Here is a 22,408-nt window from a genome sequence, read left to right as displayed (position 1 = left end):
GAATGGAATCTGCTGTCAAGAAGAACATCTCCCAAGAGTCATTAATTCTCCGCAATGGTTTATTTATCTGTTTAACTATTTTTTCCTCTCAGAGTCAGCACAAGGTAAGGAAAGAGCACAGGCTGGAAGATTTAGGTTCAGTGTTCAGTCCTACCAGATACTAAGCTTTTCTGGTTCTCTAGTCTTCATGTATAAAAGAGGGTTGATAACTTTATGATGGTTGTTGGGATAAGACCATGAGATGATATATGTGGAGCGCCTGCCATGGTTCCCGGCACAGAATAAGTCCCCAATAAATAATTGGATGACTCAAAAGGATGAATGAATGAAAGTGTATTATTTCTCCTTTACTTTCAAAAAGGATTTATATAGCTTACAATAAAAAATACATCCGTAATGTGTGAGTTAAAATAAAGATAAAAGAAACGTCAGCCATTCCTAAGTATATAGCCAAGAGAATTGAAAACATATGTTCACACGAAAACTTGTACATGACCTCACAGCAGCATCATAATAACCAAAAAGTAGAAACAACCCATATGTCCATCAACTGATGAATGTATAAATAAAACGTGGTATAGCCATACAACAGAATATCATTCGGCCATAAAAAACAGGAATACCGATACATGAGAACATATGCTAAGTGAAAGAAATCAGTCACAGAAGACCACATATTGTGTGATTCCACTTATATGGAATACGCAGAAGAGGCAAAATCCACAGAAACAGAAAGTAGATTAATGGTTGCCAGAGTCTGGTGGGAAGACAAAATGTGGAGTGACTGCTTAATGGGTGTGGGGTTTCTTTTTGGAGTGATGAAAATGTTCTGGAATTAGATACTGGTGATGGTTGCACAATTCTGTGAATACACTAAAAACCACTGAATTGTACACTTTAAAATGATTAAAGTGGTGAATTTTATGGTATGTGAATTTTAAAAGAAAGATCATAAACCACATGGAGGACAGGATGGGGGTGGGAACCATTACACCAGAAATCAAAATTTGATATTAATTGCAATTGATTACTTTGATGGTTATACTTGATTTTCCCAAGGATATTAGCCAAAGTAGAAAAGAATGCTTTGATCAGCTAATACAAATATTTTGCAGATACAGCTCTCATACACCACTGGTTCTCCAAGTGTGGGCCCTGACCACCAGCAGCAGCTCCATCACCTGGAAACTTGTTAGAAACACAGATTTTCGGCAGCACTCCAGACATGCTGAATCAGAAATTCTGGGGATGAGATCCAGTAATCTGTGTTTCAATAAGCCCTCCCAGTTATGTGACGTATGCTAACGTTGGAAAATCACCCTCACACAAATGGTAGTTAACAGGCTTATTGATCAGCTGGATTTTTGATTTTTACAAATTAGGCTCATATGAGTTCAATCAGCATAAACCAATACCAGTGCATTCGTAGGGTTAATTATGTTGTTATGAGACTACAGGACTGAAACGTCATATCTGGCATCTCATCACATCCAGCGTGAAATAGCTATATTTTTCTTGTATATAGTGGGTTTCAATGCTAGCTAGTCTCTGCATACATGCGCCCACACACTCATTGCTGTATGCCTAGTGCCCTATGCAGGGCAGAACAAAGTAAGCACTCAAGAAATGCTTGAGAAAAAGACAGATATTATACGATACCACTTATATGTGGAATCTAAAAAATAGTACAAATGAACTTATTTACAAAACAGAAACAGACTCACAGACATAGAAAACAAACTTATGGTTACCAAAGGGGAAGGAGAGGAGGGATAAATTGGGAGTATGGGATTAACAGATACACACTACCATATGTAAAATAAACAACAAGGATTTACTGTATGGCACAGGGATCTATATTCAATATCTTGTAATAAACTATAATGGTTTATATATATATATATATATACACACACACATACATAACATACACACACTTCGCTGTACACCTGAAACTAACACAATATTGTAAATCAATTATAGTTCAATTATTTTAAAAAAATGCTTGCAAAGAGAAGGCATTCTGAATATATATGTGAATATGAATAGGATGCCTCTTAATTCACTTAGGACTTCTGAAATATCATACTGAAAGTAAAGATGAAATCTAATAGTCGGCAGAATATTGCCAGTGTCTCTAGCTAATAACTGGAAGAGTTTAAGAACTCACTAAAAGCAACAGAAGGTATTCCAGTTCACCACACCACATTCATGGGATAGGCCATGTATGCAACTGATCAGAAACATGCTAGAGCCACACACATACATACCACACTTTTGTTGCACAGGCACACATGTATGTATGCACGATCCCCAAACACATGCAGTGTAGTCAGCACACACACACAGTTGACACTGAGAGCTAGATCTCAGCCCACTCTAACTTATTCTTGGGCCCCATGCCTAAGGCAAAGAACGGTGACTGGTAGGGTGTATGCCAGAAGGAGCCATTACCATCGTTCTCCAGAGACCCGGGTGCACCGTTGTTAAAGATTTGATCCACATGATTCAGTATGAATTCAATCACCACCTGCTGGACCCGAACTGCAAGGAAGGCTGCATCTCCATTGCAACCAGTGGCTTCAATTTCTTTGGACCTGAACCGTGGAAGAAACACATTCAGTGAATGAGTCTGCCCTACCCCATGAAGCATAAGGGGGAGCCAGTGGGCCTTTTGTACAAGCCCCCAGTTCCTAAATGTATAGTTTGTTAATTTGTATTACTTTAACTATTTAAGATCAATTAAAGGGACTCTCCAAACAAACTGAACAAATTCGAAACAGTTACCAGGTATTATACCTTGCACAACTGTAAACACTATATTAGTGAATATATAGGAATTGATTGTTTTCTTTATAGGATCTTCTTCCGCCTCCACACAATTGTTCTAAGGGCAGGTCATCATTTATGAAGTCATATGAAGCAGTTGATTCAGGTTATAGACAGCTAGGACCCCACCAAAATCAACAAAAGCAAAGGAAGCCCCAAAGACCCAGAAAGGCCTTTTCAGGAAATTATAACATACAGACCCATAACATTGGCCACATCCTGGTAATAGCCAGAAGATACCTCTGGGTTCCAGAGTTTCCATGGTTAGCAGGAAAGGGCTATTAAAAATCACATTTGGGGGCTTCCCTGGTGGCGCAGTGGTTGAGAGTCCGCCTGCCGATGCAGGGGACACGGGTTCGTGCCCCGGTCTGGGAAGATCCCACATGCCGTGGAGCGGCTGGGCCCGTGAGCCATGGCCGCTGAGCTTGTGCGTCCGGAGCCTGTGCTCCACAACGGGAGAGGCCACAACAGTGAGAGGCCACAACAGTGAGAGGCCCGCGTACAGCAAAAAATAAAAATAAAATAAAATAAAATAAAATAAAATCACATTTGGGCTTCCCTGGTGGCACAGTGGTTAAGAATCCGCCTGCCAACGCAGGGGACATGGGTTCGAGCCCTGGTCCAGGAAGATCCCACATGCCGCAGAGCAACTAAGCCCGTGCGCCACAACTACTGAGCCTGAGCTCTAGAGTCCCTGAGCCACAACTACGGAGCCCGCATGCCACAACTACTGAAATCCGTGCAGCTAGAGCCCGTGCTCTGCAACAAGAGAAAACACCGCAGTGAGAAGCCCGTGCACCGCAACGAAGAGTAGCCCCTGCTCGCTGCGACTAGAGAAAGCCCACGCGCAGCAACGAAGACCCAGTGTGGCCAAAAATAAAATAAATGTATTTTTAAAAAAATTTAAAAATCACCTTTAATTCCCACGTGCGACAACCACTTAGCCAAAGGTTTGTCTACAAGGGGCTTCGGTTTTGAAGAGTCCAGTCTTTGTTTGAATTGGGGGCTGCTTTGAGCTCAGTGGGGTAGTGAGGTGAGGGGTGGTGGTTACCTGAGGAGGTTTGGAGCCCACACCAGGGCCAGGTTCCTGGCATGCATGTTTGTCTTGCTGCTGAAGGAGGCGATGTGGGCCAGGTGTCGAATCAGGTATTCCAAGGTCCTGTAACGGTTCATTTTTTAAAAAGCAAAGTAAGAAACTTTGGAGCCTGTGTGAAGCCTGAATCTGGAGATAATTTCTAAAGTTTGAGTTTAAAAGACTCTAAAATATTTCTATCTCATGAATTTTGGAGGACTATCAGGAAGATATCAAGATAGATGGAAGCAATTTTCTTAACCTCAGGAATACTGGCTGTGGGTGGGGAAGAGGTGGGTTTGACAGAAGTCAGCTGAGGCCCTTGGAGCACCAGCCAGAGACAGAATAGGGGACTCACATCACTTGGAGCCTGTGCCTCCTTTCACCCAGGGCAGCACTGCCTCATACTGTCTTGAAACTGGGCCCCATCTCAGCTTTTATTGTAATTCTCGCAACTACAGGTACCTGGCACTTGTTAGGGAGCTCATTTGATGGATGAATAACATCTGTTATTGCTGGGAAGCCCTTATACCACATCAAAACCTGCCCCCCTGGTAAAAGCTGGGCAAGCTTAGGGAGCAATGGGAAAGGTGGTAGGATTAGGGGCTAAATTGTGAGAATGAAATGAAAGGATGAAATGATGGAGGGGATGGTGCTGATGCGCATACAGACAGAACAGTCAGCCAAACGCTCAAGAGCAACAGTCAAACCCTGTTTAAGAACCATCTTGGTGGGGCTTCCCTGGTGGCGCAGTGGTTGAGAGTCCGCCTGCCGATGCAGGGGACACGGGTTCGTGCCCCGGTTCGGGAAGATCCCACATGCTGCAGAGCGGCTGGGCCCGTGAGCCATGGCCGCTGAGCCTGTGCGTCCAGAGCCTGTGCTCCGCAACGTGAGAGGCCACAACAGTGAGAGGCCCGCGTACCGCGAAAAATAAAAAAGAACCATCTTGGTTTCCATAGATTTGGTTGTGCTATGAACCTCGGTAAGAACCTAGACTATCTCTGTGAGGCTGGCTTCTGTGATCAGAATGATTCTTGTGGGACTCTGAGGGGTGCTCTGAAAGTAACTTAGACACGGGCTGTCCCTTCCCACCAGTGTCTCTGGTCAGGCACCAACTCACTCTGATAAAAGTGACCTGTTCTCTCCCCTCAACCTGCCCTGGGAAAGCCACTGTCCACTGAATTTGTTCCCTTTTATGATGCTAGCCTGCATCTATGGTATTACATCACATCAAGAGGCTGTGAATTGCTTTTACCAGGATTCTTACCTGTAATGGGATGGGGGGAGCTCCTGGATAACATTCTGGATTCGGGCCAGTTGGCCTTCTTCCGGGCAATGGGACACCGCCTCCTGCAGAGAGGAAATGAAGCAGTCCAGTGAGTGCTCGAGAAGGGGGACACCCACCTGTGTCTGTGGGTTTTATTTAGGCTTCTGGTACTCCAGCCTCCCAGCCATGCCTAGAGATTGTCCTTCCAGGAGGCATGCTTTTCTAGAAAAAACAAACCACCTAAAATCTCTGAGTGTTCATGATGGGAGGTATCTAACAATGTGGGCACACAGGGTCTCTGTGCATCCTCAGATGTTTGGTAGGTATCTGGTAAAAAAGGTGTAGAATCTTGGGTGTGTCCTGTGTGGCAGAGAGAGTCACAGAGACTCACACTGGGAGAGAGAAACAGAGACAGGGAGACAGAGTGAGATGGAGATGAGAGGTTGGCTCCCTGTTTACTCAGCCAGCTATCTTTTTGGGTGCAAACAGCCACTCCCCACCTAGCCTGAGACTATCCCTTGACCCGGCTGCCTGTCATTGATGCCAGGAAGCAGGAACGACGTGAAGCCGTGCCTTCTCAGCAGGATAAGAGCTTTGCCCCTGAGACCTGGTGGCCTTGTCCGGACTTGCTCTCTGGTTGTTTCCTGTGTGGGTATTTGGTTCCCCCCTCAGCCCAGGCCGTCAAGGAGAGGCTGGGGCTTCAGTAAAGGCAGTGTGGTCACAGTCCTGCCCAGGGCTCCTGCACAACACAGGTGTCCCTGGGCAGAGTCCCCTGTGTCCCGTCCTGAGACTCTGTCCTGCCTGTGCTCAGGCTCAAGGGCCCCTCCCAGTGCAGTGGCTGAGTGCTCAAGACTGACAGCATGGGAGCCATACCTAAGTTCAAGGTCAATGGTAATTACATCTTTTTTTTTTTTTAACTGAGGTATAGTTTACATATATTAAAAATGTACAAATCTTCTGCTACAGCTCCCTGAGTCCTTTCATATGCATAAGAACTATGTAATCCCACTCAGGTCAAGAGATACTTGAAAAGTGGCTCCTAAGCTCACTTCAATCCTCGGGATCCTGAATTCACAGGCATATGTGACTTACACAGTTTTGTATTTCCTCACAGTGCTGGAAACTTGCTCTGCATTTATATATAATGAAAAGTATAACCAGAAAATACATTCTCTAATTTGAAGATCCTAACCGTGGTGTGGTTTTCTTATGCTGTTCGGTCATTCACTGTCATTTCTTGCTTGGATGTAAAGGCTGAAGTTCAAACCCTCAGTCATGAGAATTTGGGGGCACAGAAAAGTGGAAGGAAATGAACTTTATGGGGCACCTTCTATTTGCTGGACCCTATCCTAGGCCACACTTGCTGTGTCTGTTCTGGTCTCACTTGGAGGAGAACTCCAACACGCTCCCCCAACCCAGACCTTCCAACCCGCCTCGCTGGTCTCCATTTCTTCCCACAGCACTTGCCATCATTACTCATACATATAATGTACTTATTTATTAGGCTTATTGCTTGTTGTCTGTCTTCCTTGCTAGATGTAAGGTCCGTAAGTGCAGGGATGTGATGAGTCCCAGTGCCTAGAACGTGCCTGCCACACAGCAGGCGCTCCCTGTCGATCTGTTGGACTACCCGTGCTCCACTTCCCTAAGTGGGACATCATGCCGGAGCTTTGACCACCAAGTTGTTTTTGTTTGACTTTTTTACTTAATTGAAGTAAAGCATCCACAGAAGCTAACAATTTTCAAAGGCAATCAAAAATTTCTATGTGGGAAAACTAGATTTCATTTCCTAATCAGAAATGGGGAGAAATGCGGGGCTGGGAGGGTCACAATCACAGGTGTCTCAATCTTCTGGTGGGTTTGCAAGCCTGAGAACGGAGCCGGCATAAGCATGATCTCTGTGGCAATCCTTGCTTTTTGAGACGTGCAGGATGTAGAGGGTGAGGACAAGCATGGGGCCTGGAGTAAACACCTGACGCCTCTGCCCTCTTCCTGGAAGCTGTCATTTAGAAAACAGATTTGTGGAGAAGACCCTGATTCCCAAGACAGGGAGAACCTCATAAAGCAAGTGAGGGGAGAGAGCTCAGGGGAAGGAGGGTCAGAGGAATGTGGGTGTGGATCCTCCCACATTCTATCCTGCACATGGGGAGGAGAGGTAGACCTCTCTTCCTCTCTCGGCAAAGCTGGGATGAGCTTTGCAAAGTTTTGCACACACACCCTTCCCAAGCCTCCCCCTCTTCCCCCCACTTTCTAAAAATGTGTCTGGGGAAAAAAAGGTGTAGGTCAATTCAACAGCCCTCATGGAAAGTTCCTTTAATACTTTAGGAAGATGTTAGTCACCTTTGTTCTGAGAGGCTGGGCGGGCTCACCCCTGAGGCCTGCAGGTCCCGTTTGGGACTGGTGTTCATTTCACTATTTATAGCCTCTCCCTATCACACCCCAATCCTATTTGGAATCTCTCTAGATCTTTGTTTTTCTCCCAGAGGGTCTGCTCACTGCAAAGCTATTTTTCGATCTCTTTGTCTTCACCCATTAGGAGAGCAGAATCCATCAGTGGGGAATTGAGGGAAAGGAGTTGAAATTTTGCCCACCCCAATTTTTTGCCTGAAAGAGAATTTCACTCAACATTAGCCAAGCCAATCTTGCTAACAGCGAAACCTTAAAAGATCTAGGCTGACTCTGTGACTATTTGTTCTCTTCCAATCAGTATCCCTAAGACCAGCTTCCTGCCCTTGGAGGACTCTTGCGAAGGCTGGACTCCAGTCCCCTCTGGCGGGGCCCAGGCTCTACTTTCTTCTGCTTACCTGAATACCACCTCTACCCCTGCCGCCCGGGGAAGGCCCATCACCAGGGGGGACAAACAACCCATGGCTGTCCCTTCCAACTGCGCCCAGCCGCAACTCAGTTTTTACCCTTTATTTTGTATTAATTATTTAAAAATTATTATAAAGCCACCTTTATTATTTTTAATTATTTTAAGCCGTTAGGTTAAAAAGTAATTCATGCACATGATTTTAAAAATGCAAAGCGGGCTTCCCTGGTGGCGCAGTGGTTGAGAGTCTGCCTGCCGATGCAGGGGACATGGGTTCGTGCCCCAGTCCGGAAAGATCCCACATGCCACGGAGCGGCTGGGCCCGTGAGCCATGGCCGCTGAGCCTGCGTGTCTGGAGCCTGTGCTCCGCAGCGAGAGAGGCCCGTGTACCGCAAAAAAAAAAAAAAAAAAAAAAGCAAAGCATTCAAAGGAATACACAGAAGAAAGTTAGTCTGACTTCCAACTGCAGACCCTCCGTCTCCAGAGACAACCACTGTTCTCTTCCAGACAGTCATTATACCTACCTGTCTTTGTCACACCCATGGCAGCAAGCACAACTACGTGACCTGGCCCATCTGCAAATTCCCGGTCTCCCATCATTTCCTCCTTGCCTGCTCCCTATGGGCCAAGCTGGCCTCCATATATTCCCTCAAGCAAGCTTGGCATGTCCTCGACTAGGGCCTTTGCACCTGCTGTTTCTTCTCGGCACCCTCTTCCACCAGATATTTGCACAATTTGTTCCCTCACTTCATCCTTGTCTCTGTTTAAATATCACCTCATAGACAGACCTTTGATTATCCTACCAAAAATAGCAGTCCCCATCATTCTCTGCCCTGTACTCTGCATTAGCTGGCTTCGTATTGCTTATCAACAGTTCAGATTATAGAGCTATGCTTTAAATTCATTTATCATCTATCTCCTTCATTAAAATGTAAGTTTCATGAGAGGAAGGATTTTATCTGTCTTGCTTACCATTAAACCCCCAGCACCTGGAACTGTGCCTGCCTGGTATACATAGCAGGTGTTCAACAGACATTTGTTATATGAAATGAGTAAGTGAATGAGTCCGTCTTTTGCTTTGCATTTGAAAATGCCAGAAAGTCTCATTTTGGCCACATTTCCAGGACAGTACCATCGAGAACCAAACCTCCTGAGTGAGGAGCACCAGGTTTGCTGAGACAATTCCCCTCAACTTTTGGCTCCTGGCAGGGTGACCAATCAGCAGAGTTTGCCTGAGATCGAGGAGTTTCCTGGGACACAGGACTTTTCAGAGTTAAAAGTAGGGGAGTCCCTGGCAACCCAGGACAGTTGGCTGCTGCCCCATTGGCAGCTATCTTGAGCTCACAGCCAGTCAGCCTCTGCCTGATGCCACACACCAGTGGTCCACCCCCAGTGACACTTCAGATGACATGTGTGGGTCAAGCAACCTGCCAGCAAATGCTTACTAGGTAACAGTCACAACATTCTCCAGTAGCTGGAGAGCAGGGAAAGGAAGCACAATAATGAATAAAATAAATACAGTTTCTGCCCTCAGGAAGCTTACAGTTCAATGAAGGAGACTGATACACAAAGACGTAATTTCAATATAAAATTTAATACCTCTCTAAACTGCCTTCTCTAAAAATCCTGAAGCAGCAACTTTTCTCTATCTTGGGTGTAACAATTTTAGCTGAATCAATCTGACCCAAATTGAGTTTTTCCTAAAATGAACTTTTCTTCTGATAAAAATAAAATGTAGTGTAGTAGGTTGAAGAGTTGCTTCCAAAGATATCAGATCCTAATCTCTAGAACCTGTAAATGTTACCTTATTTGGAAAAAGAGTCTTTGCAGGTGTGACTAAGTTAAGGCTTTTGAGATCAGGAGATCCTCGTGGATTATCCAGGTGGGCCCTAAATCCAGTCACAGGTATCCTTAAAAGAGGGAAGCAGAAGGAGATTTGACACAGACAGGAGAAGGCAGTGTGACCACGGAGGCAAAGATGGGAGTGAGCCACAAGCCCAGGCATGCCAGCAGCCACCAGAAGCTGGAGGAGGCAAGGAACAGGTTTCCCCCTCGAGTCTCTGTAAGGACCATGGCCCTGCTGACACCTTGACTTCAGCCCAGTGAATCTGATTTCAGACTTCTGCACCCTGGAACTGTGAGAGAATAACTTTCTGTTGTTTAAGCCACCAAGCCTGTGGTAATTTGTTACAGCAGCCTCATGAAACTAATACATGTACTGGAAGGAAATAAAAAGCACCTGCTATCCCACCACCCAGCCATAACTACTATTAACCTAGTCACATGTGAAGCATTAAAAGAAGCAATGGGTCCGGGCTCCCCAGCACCAAATATGAACACTGGCATCATTTCCTATTTAGTTGCCTATACTGCTTTTTTCCATTTAACTTTATATTATGGACAGCAAATAGTCTTCAGAAATATATGATTTTTCACAGCTACACAGGATTGAAAACAATAGATTTATTATCATTTATTTAACCCATCCCTTAGTGTTAGACGTGTAGATACTCCTCAGTTTTGTTATTGTAATATGGCAGTGAAATATTTGTAAATCAATTATTTGTGTGCGCATCTGATTATTATCTTAGAATGGAGTCCTAGAACAGAGTTACTGTATTAAAAAATATGAGCATTTTAGGACTCTTGATAGTAATTTCAAATGACTTTCTGCAATGTCCAGCCAATTTACACTTGCAATAGAAAACTATGAAAGAGCCAGTGTCACCACAGGCTAGGCAGCATGAAATACTAACATTTAAAAAATGTTTCTTTAATATGCAAATATATTTTTCTAATACATTTATATTTTTTAAGTTGGTTTTTATTTTTTTTAATTAATTAATTAATTAATTAATTTACTGGCTGCGAGGTTTGTGGAATCTTAGTTCCCCGACCAGGGATTGAATCTGGGGCCTCGGCACTGAGAGAGCAGAGTCCTAACCCTTGGACTGCCAGGGAATTCCCCATTTATACTTTTTAAATAATTATATTTCTTCTATGAATTGTCTGTTGAGGTTCTTTGCTCATTTGTTTTTCAGGGTGTTATCTGTTTATTTTTTATTGATAGGTAGGAGTTTTATATAATTAAAAATATTAATCTCCTGCCATCTTTATTGTAAATGTTTTCCATAGTCATTTGCCTTTTAATTTTGTTAATGTATTTTTAAATTTATTTATTTTATTATTTTTGGCTGCGTTGGGTCTTGGTTGCTGCACGTGGGCGGCATGTGGGATCTTCCTGGACCAGGACTCGAACCCATGTCCCCTGCATTGGCAGGTGGATTCTTAACCACCGCACCACCAGGGAAGCCCTATTAATGTATTTTTAAATAGAGAAAACAATAATCTATATGTAGTTTAGTTTGTTAAATTTGTCTTTGGTGATTTTTTTTTTCCTTTGCTTTTATTCTTAGAAAGCCCTTCTCCACCCTGAAATTCGCTAAATGGTAAGAATGTAACTTGACTTCTCCCCTTTCCCAACACTTAGCCAATTTTCCTAACATTGTTTATTGAATTTTTCCTTCACCAGTTTGGGATGTTTTCCTTATTTCATATTAAATAATTTAATACCTGAGCCTATTTAAGAGCTGTTAAATCTATTTTGAAAATAGTGTGGTAGTTCTGAGACAGAACGTTAAATCTTTACTTCCATTTACTAGCTGTACAAACCCAGGCAAAAGTCACTCGGAGCCTCAATTTACTCATCTATAAAAGAGGCAATAAAACCTACTTCACAGAGTTATTTGAGGATTGCATGAAATAATATTTGTAATAAGCTTATCATATTGTAAGCACTCAATAAGCGGCAGATATCATAATTATTATTATTCTATTAATATTTTTCTAATTCTGTTATATTCCATTGAAATGTTATTCTACTTCAGCTGTGCAAGTGAGTTTAAATAAATCATTGTAAGAATGCGTGACAATGTGATAGAGCTGTTCCCATGTCCCTGTAGAAGGTTTGCTTATATTTTCATAATTCGTCACTGTGATCAAAGCAATCTACTCAATGATAAATTTTTCTACATAGTTAACATCACTAGGTCCTACGTATGTAGAACTCAGTTGTCATAACAAAACATTTTTATTTTATTTCTTACTGTCACTAAACTATGTTTAAATACAATGTTAAGTTTTCTTGAGATTTGACGACCAGCGGACAATAACATTGCTTTGGTATTTTTTGTCGCTGTGGGAGATAGAATGATTAGCAATGTCAGGGAACACAAGTGGGGAGAGATCAGCATGGGTTTTCTTCTGAGCCTCTAAACAAGATCTAAGAAGAAACTTGTATTTCTCAAGTCTCTAGACAAGAATTCCTATCTACCCCCATCTATCATAGAATGAAATTTAGTTAAATTAGACTCACTCAGTTAGTTAACGTGATGATGTTGTTGTCTTATTCAAGGATGCAACTGTATAGTGATAAGAAGACTAAAACTATGCAGAAAACAAACAAGAAAGTCTTACGCACAAATTAAAAGAACAGTAAGATATATTTTTGGTTGACTGAGATTGTCAAACAGTTTAACAAATTGAAAATACTCAGTGTTGGCAAGGCTGCAGGAAAAAGAACATTCTTGTCTCTCTACAGAACCATTTGGCAACGTGTGACAAAATTTTAAATAAGCACTTTTTACTCGGTAAATCTTCTTCTGTGATATTTTTCATGAGGATATAAACAGACAAAAGTATAAAGATATATGTACAAAAATATACTATATTTTAGTATATACAACATTATATCACTATATATACAACATTATATCACTATAATGTTGTTTATAAAAAGCAAAATGTTAAGAAACAAAAAGTCCTGGGACTTCCCTGGCAGTCCAGTGGTTAAGACTTCCACTGCAGGGGGCGTGGGTTTGATCCCTGGTTGGGGAACTAAAATCTCGCATGCTGCATGGTGCGGCCCAAAAGAAAAAAAAAAGAAGAAGAAAGAAAGAAACAAAAAGTCTAAATGTCCATCAGTAGGAAACTGGTTTAAGAAATCATCGGGTGTATGAGAGAATACACTGTAAAAAGAGTGCCTCTCTGTATTTGTTACCATGGAAAGATGGTCACATTGTTGAATTAGCACCATTCCAAAACAGAAATATGTAGTATTGAGGAACAAAAGTTGGGAGAAAGAAAGGGAGAGACAGAGAGCGAGAGAAAGACAAAGAGATCTGTAAGGATGTCTCCTGAAATGTTAATAGAAAATATGCCTAGAACGTGAGATTTCAGGTGATTTATACTTTCTCCTTTATATTCTTCTGGATTGCTTTAATTTTTACAATAAAAATTTAGTTTGGTTTAGAAAAACAGAACACAACAAAAACACTATGCAAAGAGTAAAAGAATGAAGGAAATAACCCTTTGTTAATCGTAGTTGTCTCTGGTCTTTAAGAAGAGAGACCAAGGTTTCCTTTCTACTTTCCCCCATTTTCCAAATTGTCTTTTATTGAGGATGATTATTTTTATTGAGTATTATATATCATGATGATGATGATAATCTGACAGACACACAAGACCCACAACCTTTTCTCCTGGTTCCAGGAAAGACTCCTCTGTAGTTGGAGGGTCAAAGGCTGCCGTTATTAATGACTTAGCCATGCAGAGTGGAGGCTCATTTGCCTTCTGCCTTAGATCTCAAGGTCCTCTTAGATCTTTAAGAGTCCCCTCAGCTGGTTTATGCTGGCTTTTCAAGTGGTCAACATTTATGCCCACTTTTGTTTGTTTGTATGTTTTGACCTAATATTTTTTTAATTAAAAAATTAATGGGGGGCTTCCCTGGTGGCACAGTGGTTAAGAATCTGCCTGCCAATGCAGGGGACATGGGTTCAAGCCCTGGTCCAGGAAGTTCCCACATGCTGCGGAGCAACTAAGCCTGTGCACCTCAACTACTAAGCCTGTGCTCTAGAGCCCGTGCTCCGCAACAAGAGAAGCCACCGCAATAAGCCCACGCACCGCAACGAAGAGTAGCCCCTGCTCACCACAACTAAGGAAAGCCCGCACGCAGCAACAAAGACCCAATGCAGCAAAAAATAAATAAATAAATATATTTATTTTTTAAAAATTAATGTATTTTTAGTGGATAAGATTTTGAAAGTTAAAGTATAAAGAAGCAGGGAAAACTATCTATAATACCATCATTGAAATAAATAGATATTAATCTTGTGAACATCTTTCTTTTTAATCATGTCTTAATATACAACTGTGTACCTGCTTTTTCCAGTTATCATAGTGAGTGTTTCCCTGTATCACTGAAAACTCCTAAATCTATTTTAATGGTCCACACCCAATTTTTAAAAAGCATTCATTTATCCCTATATAATTTCAAACTGAAGAACATTTATATGCTCAAAATAAGTTCATTACAAGAGCCATAAGAAAGATTCCTTCCCAGGATTAGAGCCTAGATCTGGTCCTTACCAATAATTGCAACTCCTTCATAACCTTAATTTCAAACATCCCCTCTGACCACCCTACTCCAACAGTCTGCTGACCTTACTGGGATGAATGACCTATTGATCTACTTTTTCATTGTTACCTGCCTTAGGCCCTCATTTCCCTTCTTATCCAGACAAATTTCTATGGTCAATTATTTCAATCACTTCCTTGCACACACTCTCATATCCCTCCTCCTCTTTTTCTAGCTGAGCCTCAACCTTGGTTAAACCCAACTCTTCACCTACTCTGCACCTCCCCACCTGCAGCCAAATGTCCAAGCCCTATTTTTAATGCTGTCTTTAAAGACATGCTCTAAGGGTGGGAGGGAGGGAGACGCAAGAGGGAAGAGATACGGGAACATATGTATATGTATAACTGATTCACTTTGTTATAAAGCAGAAACTAACACACCATTGTAAAGCAATTATACTCCAATAAAGATTTTTTTTTTTTTTTAAAAGACATGCTCTGAGCATTTATTCTCCTCTCTCATTTTCCTTTGGGGACCCTATTTGGTGACCATACAGCTGTTATATAGGTGTTCTGCTCTTGCCCATCCATCCTCCACCAATCCAACTCACTGGCCTAACCTGCACTCCCTCTCGGCTGCTTTTCCCAGAATCTTTTCTCTTCCCAGCTTTCTGACCTCTCTGTTGACTTCTGTTTGTTCTCTCTCCCTTCTCTACCCAACTACCTCTTTGTGCAACCCCCAAAAGAAACACAGAAGGAATAGCCCGAAATGAATTAGCCACGGAGGGTAGCATCTGGAGCCTCAGGTTCCTGTCCTGCTAGGGGGCAGAGTGACCTTGGGCCAGTCACTTCATTCTCTGGTTCTTAGTTTCCTCCCTATATAATGACACGCCTTTGGTTACATAAATGTGGAGATGATTTAACCCAGTTCTTACACACAAACAAACATGATTCTGAAAATTGAAGAAAGGAAAAATTTAGCAAACAGTCCCACTACCTTGCTTTCCTCACTGTACCATCCTACTTCCATCACCAAGATAATGGCAAGTATTATTGCCATTGGTGAGTATTATTATTGTAATTTTAGTGCTGAAACTTTCCTTGGCCCATCCATGCATCCCACCCAGTAACCATAACGGAAATCCAAACACTCACCGTGAATTTCTCATAGAGCTCATAAGTCAGGAGGGGGTTGGGCAGCTCCCTAAAGTAGAGCTTGCAGAGGGAGCCCACACAGTGGATGTCCTGGAGGTACACTTCCCTTGTCAGATCTGGACATTGATCTGAGCCAAACTCTTGCCTGAAACAACACAGACAGAGACATAACAATCCCAGGAACATGTGTTCTATGTCAGCAGCTACTTGGCTGCTTAGTGGGTAAAAAGACCCTAAACTGCTGATTTGACCATATTTTTGACCTTGACTCAAAAAGACCTTCTATTTCAGGCACAAGGAAGCTACAGGAAAGATTTCCACTTCAGGTCTGGATCTTCCCTGCAGAAGCTGCTGTAATTAGAAAGACATAATCCCATTTACAAAAGGATTTCTCATGGCATTATGTCTGTAGTCTCAATTATGAACAGTGGGGAAATATGAAAACAATTTTCCAAAAACCCTGTTGAGAGTTCAGTTTTTCCAAAATATTGTTTTAAATGAACTTCTCTTTCTTGGAGGAGAGACCAAAACCAGGGTGAGTCAGATTGTTATCATTCACGTCCACATATTCATGTCAGCAAACTTGTTTTATCTGGAGACTCAAACTCAAGGTTTGAGAACTTCAATCAACTCTCCCTTTGATGCTGAATGGAAACTTCTAGGCTGCTTGATAGTGACTCCCACAGGACAAATGAGCTTACAAATATCTTCTTAAACAACCTAGAGTGGGGTGCTTGGGAGCATCGTCAGATTCCAGGCCTCATTTCTAACTAAAAGAACACTAACAAGGTTACATGAATATACTGCCTCAAATAATATATACTTAAAAGTTAAAAATCTATTTAGGGCTTCCCTGGTGGCTCGGTGGTTGGGAGTCCGCCTGCCAATGCAGGGTATGCGGGTTCGAGCCCTGGTCCGGGAAGATCCCACGTGCCGCGGAGCAACTAGGCCCATGTGCCACAGCTGATGAGCCTGCGCTCTGAAGCCCACGAGCCACACCCACTGGGGCCCGCGCCCTAGAGCCTGAGCTTCGCAGCAAGAGAAGCCCGGGCACCGCAACGGGGAGTGGCCCCCGCTCGCCGCAGCTAGAGAAAGCCTCGTGCAGCAACGAAGACCCCAATGCAGCCAAAAATAAATAATAAATAAATAAATAAATTTATTTAAAATATATATATATATATTTAAAAGATGATAAATCTGAGCTTTAATGCAGAAGAGAAGTTAGCTTTCTTGAGAGTATTCATTTGGTCAAACATGTAGCGACAAAGTCAACCAGACTCTCAGAACCAGCATCTTGAAACAGCGTGCTGCCCATTCTCCTGTAGTCGGGTTCTGCCCCTTTAATAAAGGGAAGGGAAATCCCCGATGCTGTCAGAACCTGACAGGAACTGAGTGAGGCCTTGAAAAGCGAACCATGCAATGGCCTCAAATTCATAGGCATGTGTTTTTCTTACGAGGGCAGAACACAAACAATCTAGAGCTTATTTAGTTAGCCAGAAATTTCCCTTGTCAAGGCTAAGGTCAGTCCTTAAGTGAAAAAGAACTGGCCATTGTCCAAATGTCCTTCCACGATACCAGCTACTGTGTAGTATGTTTCAGAGCTAAGAGTAAACTGTTAAAAATACTTGCTGTTGAAACTCTGAAAAATGTCACATGAATAAATTAGTGAAATGATGTAAGCACACAGATCTGTTAAAAACCTTTGGCTGCAATAAACCAGTTATTTTTTAACAGCTATCACTTCTCTGGGAGTAAAAAGAATGTTTTATTCCTTTGGTATAGTTTCATGACAATTGAGATTTGAGGACGAGGGGCAGAAAACTAAATAGGAGGAAGAAGATAAAAAAATGAATTACCTGCACATGTAAATTTTACATATTAATCTTGTAACAAGAATGTTTTATTTGAAAAGTCTACATTTGTAACTAAAGAATATATAATAAATACATTAAAATATGTTCTTTTTGTATTAAAGAACAATATTCAAAATACATAAACCTATTCCTTTAGTCATGGAACAGTACATATATTATATATAATGTATATATTCTATATATACACTATATACACTCCCTTTATTTTACAGATATAATACATATAAAGAAGATTACTGTCCTCTTAATTCATTGTGATAGAAATTTCTTCCAAAACATTCTAGGATGCATTTTAGAATTGTTTAGGATAAATCCATAGAATTGGAAATAGTTCCTCTATCAATAATTTTAAAAATACAGGCATCAATTAGAGAAATGCACAATCATGCAGACTTCTGATTTCTCGACCAGGTGAAATATCAAATGTTGAGTGTGTGCCAACAGAAAAACTCACGATGACCTGCAAGTTCTGAATACCATGTAATGGGGATCTGAGCTGTGGGTAGGCAAGTGAGTAATAATAAATCATTTTTTCCCAACTTGCAATTTAAATCATTTGAGTTCAATTGAATCTACCTAAGAGGGATAAATCTGGTGCAAGGCATAGGAACAGATGAAAAGCCCTCAGGAGTTTTTGTTGGAAAGAATTACATCAGATTGGTGAGCTTCCTGATTAGATTAAGAAGAGTTAGGCATCTGAAAACATCAGCACTTGATCTTCTGCCCTGACATCCTTCCCTCAATCCCTTCAGTTTTTAATACCCCCAACACCTGCAGATAGAGGTATGGACAGAGGAAGGATCATGGGAGAATCCTTTGGGGGGCTATTCTTTGGCTTACCTTAGCCGTTGTATGTTTGAGGTGACTCCTGAAAGCCGATAAATTCCATCCACAATGCCGTGAGTCTCTATAAATTCTGCACAGCTCTTCAATACATATGGAACTATGCAAAGGAAAAGAAAAAATAAAGTATTAGGTATAAGTCTGACTGTCTTTTAAAGATAGCCTTTTAAAAATCGAGGTAACTTCAAAGAGAAGTAAGTATGGAATGCATATGAGCTACAAGTGGAAACAATTACTTGTAAATGGTAGATGATGTTCTTTGATATCTAAAAAAATAGGGTTTTGTTAAAGTTTAGAAAACCCATGTGTTTTAAAAGTTAGGTCTTTTTTTTTTTAAGAATTTGTAAAATATGCTAACACTTAGATTTTTGAAACCAGCAGTGACCTTGGAAATCCCCCAACACAATCTCCTCATGTCACTGGTTCTCCCAGTGTGGTCCCCTGACCAGTAGCACCAGCATCTCCTGGGAACCTGTTGGGAATGCAAATTCCCAGGCCCCACTCACACCCACTGAATCAGAAATTCTGGAGGTGGCGCCCAGCAATCTGTGTTTTAAAAAGCCTTCTAGGTGACTGTTGTGTGATAAAATTAGAGAACTCTTGCCTAGTCTACACACGAAGAAAACAAAGGGCAGGTAAATTTGTTTAATTCACTCAGGAGTACTTGTCGCTTATGAAAAGTGATTTAACACATGGAAAAATGCTTATGATGTAGGTAGGTAAAACAAGAACAAGGCACAAAATCAAATATACCCTGTGAATTCAGCTATGTTTAAAAAACTGCAAAGGGAAAAAAGACTGGAAGAATATCTGCCAAAATGTTAAAGGTGATTTAAAGGTGTTAAGTGTTTTTTTTTTTTAAGGTGAGAACCTCCCCCCATCCCCGCCGGCACCACCACCAAATGGGTCAAACCAGTCATTGATAGAATGGACCTCATATAAGGGACCAACACGGCCCCTCAAATTCCTGCCACTCTAGAAGTCCAGTGCCTGGGTAGAAGGGTCTGGCTATGCTGTTCTCTCCTCAGGGCTGAACCTGATCAGCCCAGCCAGCTCCGTGGCCCAGAATGGCAGCCACAGGCCTTCTGGATGGCATGGAGAGAATGGCAAGTCACTTGCCACTTTGGTCCTTGGGCAGATCCATCGGAGGTCCCTCTGTGAGAGTGTTGTAGATGGTCTGGAACTACCAAAGCCTTGGGTGCTGAAGTCCTCAGGCACAGAGGTGGTATGGGAACTCCATGAACCAGGGCTTGGGTTAGCACTGTGCTCACTGCCCCAAGACATACTCAGTCTATTAATGCCTTGGATTAGACTAAAGCCAATCCATTAATGCTTAATGCACATGATCATACCCACACACGATACGAAGCTGGACTGGACCTTTTACATGGGTAGATACTAGGTGTTCAGGCTCAACATTCTTCCTGGATTCTCTATTACAATACTTTCTAAACAACTCCCCCATCATTTCCTTCAACCACTAACTATCATTTTAGGTGCTGAGTAAAATTCATCATACTTAAAGTATTCCACCCACCTCTCAAAGGCTATGCATCCCCAGAGCCTTTCTTCTCCAGGACACATCCATGTTTTGCCCCTTTCATTCATGACCAACTGGTGAGAAGCTTCTTAGTTACCCAAGGTGGAAAGAGGGCAGGAAGTGAACTTGGGATTGGAAATATTGAGGTCAGAGACCACAGAGGTGGAACTATTCCCTGTGAGTGAATACAGGGTAGGAGTGGGTGTGGTGGAGAAGGGGCTGTGAGTGTGGGCAGGGGTCCAGAGCCCCTGCCTGGCTTCAGTTAGAAAAGCTATACTTTGATCTATTTTATGAAATAGGGTTCTTGGTGAGAACCCTATTTATGCCTCATGCCTCTAAATAAATTTTATAAATAAATAAATAAGCAAACAGAGTTCCCATGCTTAAAAAAGTTGTATTGTTTAAAAAAAAAAAATCCCTATTGTGCACAGTAGGTCGACTCTTTCCCACCCACAACAAGATGTTGCTCTGTAACCTGCCACGCAAGGTCATGGTCAAGAGCACAGGTTTGAATGCCAAACTGCCTTTGTAACCTTGGACAAAATATGTAATAATTCCATTTCTTAGTTTCCACATCTGTAAAATGAGGATAACAGTGATATTAACCTCATAGCTAGGATTGAAGTAATACTTGTAAATACTTAGCACAGACCCTGGCATATAAGCAGCATTCTACAATGACAGTTATTCCTATTTGAAGCTTCTATATGATGTAAATTTATCATTTGTGAGATTCAGTCTTGGTGAAAACAGTTTGCTGCCTCCCATCTGATGGGCAGTTGGGGTAGAGCTGACCAACCTCTTACAAGTCAACACTCACCTCCCTATTCAGAATGGCTTTTGTGTCTCTCTCTGGTTGAGGTCACTTTTCTATGCATTGAGGTGTATCTTCATAATACAAAGGCAGTAGTCCTGGAAATGTGCTTGACCTTGATGTGTTTCACAACGTGAGTCTGTACTAAGGTATATGGCTGTTGCACGGCACAGGTGGATTGAGAGCTCGGAGCATTCCCAAGCAGGACTCAAAGACAAAAGCCTCAGCCTCAAAGGGCTTCTATAAGGAACACTCCACAGATGGGCAGTGCAGGGTCACCAATATGTCCTATTCCATTCTCAAAGACCCACCTCCCAGTAGCATGGCTCTCCGTTGGAAAACACATTCCCGGATGGAGCCTCTACCATAAATTTGGTACAGAGGCCCTAGAACCTCTAGTCCACAGCTCTGTTTAAACAGGAGGCAATATTAAAACAACCCAAGGGAAAAGGCCATGGTCCTGGTCCCTGAGGCGTGTTAGCTTTCTTGGATTCTCATCTTGGGCCGAGTTGGAAGATGTAGGAATTCTCCATCATACTCAGTAAATGAGAAAGGATCCACTTGATCTCTGCAATCATCCAGCTCTAGAGCCAGAGCAGTGGTTCTCAGACTGTGGTCCCTAGATAAGTCCAGCAGCAGCAGTTGCTTCCCAGGTGATTCTGATGCATGCTGAAGTTGAAGAACGACCATCTAGACCAGAGCTTCTCATATTTTAATGTGGATACAAACCCCCGGGATCTTGTTAACATGCAGATTCCAATGGGAGGGTGGAGGGAGGGAGTCAAGAATTTGCATTTCTAGCAAATTACCAGGTGATTCAGATACAGCCAATCTGCAGCCCATACTTCGGGGAGCAAGGCTCTAAAGGTGATACTGGTCGGTGGTGTTGCAGGGGCTGCCAAGAGTATTGTCTCAAAGTCTCAGAATTCTTTAGGCTGTTGTTCCTGGGGCCCAACCAAACTGGGGACACCCTAGGATTCTGGACAGGATAGAAGCTTGATACAAAATGGCTGAGTAGGTATAGATGGAAAGAAAGCCTCCATTGTCTGTTTAGGTTGCTATAGAAGGTTGGAGCCACAGAACTAGTTCTGTGGGATTTATCATGGACCCAAAGAACATTAAGTCTCCTCCTACAGAGGTACACACAGTTGCGGATTATGATATAACATTATGACTTCTTTGAATTATCGCACTGATGGTTCTCTAAGTCCCTTTTTTGTTTGGTTTGGTTTCATTTTTCCTGGAGCAGCGATCTTTAACGTTAAATTTTAATCGGAGCACAAAATAAATCCTGAGGTGGTTTCTGACGGAAAAGAAGGCTTTGCCTTTGATTTGTGCTTTACAATTTACAAAACATTTTAAAGTCATTTGTTTCATCTGGTCCAACTTGCTACAACTAAAAGTTATTTTATACTCAAAAATAACGTGGGGGTACTTCTTTCCTCAATTCCAAACTTCTTCAAGGGTTTAGGGCAGAAAAGGCCAGCAATTAAATCATTTCTCTGAATCCCCCCAGAGGTAATGCCTGCTAAGCTGCCCCACTTCCCTGTATGGCCGGAATCTGATCAGATCTGGAGATGCAGATTGGAACAAACACAGTTTTATTTGATCAGTTATGTGATCATGGCAGCCTCATTCTTTCATAGTGCAAATTGCATTTGTGTTTTAGGGAAATATGGCTCTCCTCCCGCCCCATTCTGGATTTTTGTTAAGGTCCTGTACTGGTCATATTTCATTCCCTCTCTGGGTCCTGCATCCCTAACCATCAGAGTAAAGTTTAGTGGTACA

The 22,408-nt window shown here is 42.1% G+C and overlaps 1 protein-coding gene across 1 annotated transcript in view; it reads right to left on the bottom strand.

The window, feature by feature from the left end:
* ARHGAP31 (Rho GTPase activating protein 31) overlaps window positions 1-22,408 on the bottom strand; it is a 108,320-nt gene that overhangs the window by 28,223 nt on the left and 57,689 nt on the right. The window contains exons 2-6 of the mRNA XM_082839318.1: window positions 18,264-18,366; window positions 15,550-15,694; window positions 5,169-5,251; window positions 3,881-3,988; window positions 2,455-2,597 (exon numbers count right to left, since the gene is read on the bottom strand). Of these exons, the coding sequence (XP_082695444.1) occupies window positions 2,455-2,597; window positions 3,881-3,988; window positions 5,169-5,251; window positions 15,550-15,694; window positions 18,264-18,366 (582 nt within the window). The remainder of the gene's footprint in view (window positions 1-2,454; window positions 2,598-3,880; window positions 3,989-5,168; window positions 5,252-15,549; window positions 15,695-18,263; window positions 18,367-22,408) is intronic.

Source organism: Leucopleurus acutus (assembly GCF_964270905.1).
Source record: "Leucopleurus acutus genome assembly, chromosome: 5".
NCBI lineage: Eukaryota > Metazoa > Chordata > Mammalia > Artiodactyla > Delphinidae > Leucopleurus > Leucopleurus acutus.
Note: the sequence above shows the minus strand (reverse complement) of the source record. Positions and strands in the feature narration are given on the sequence as shown.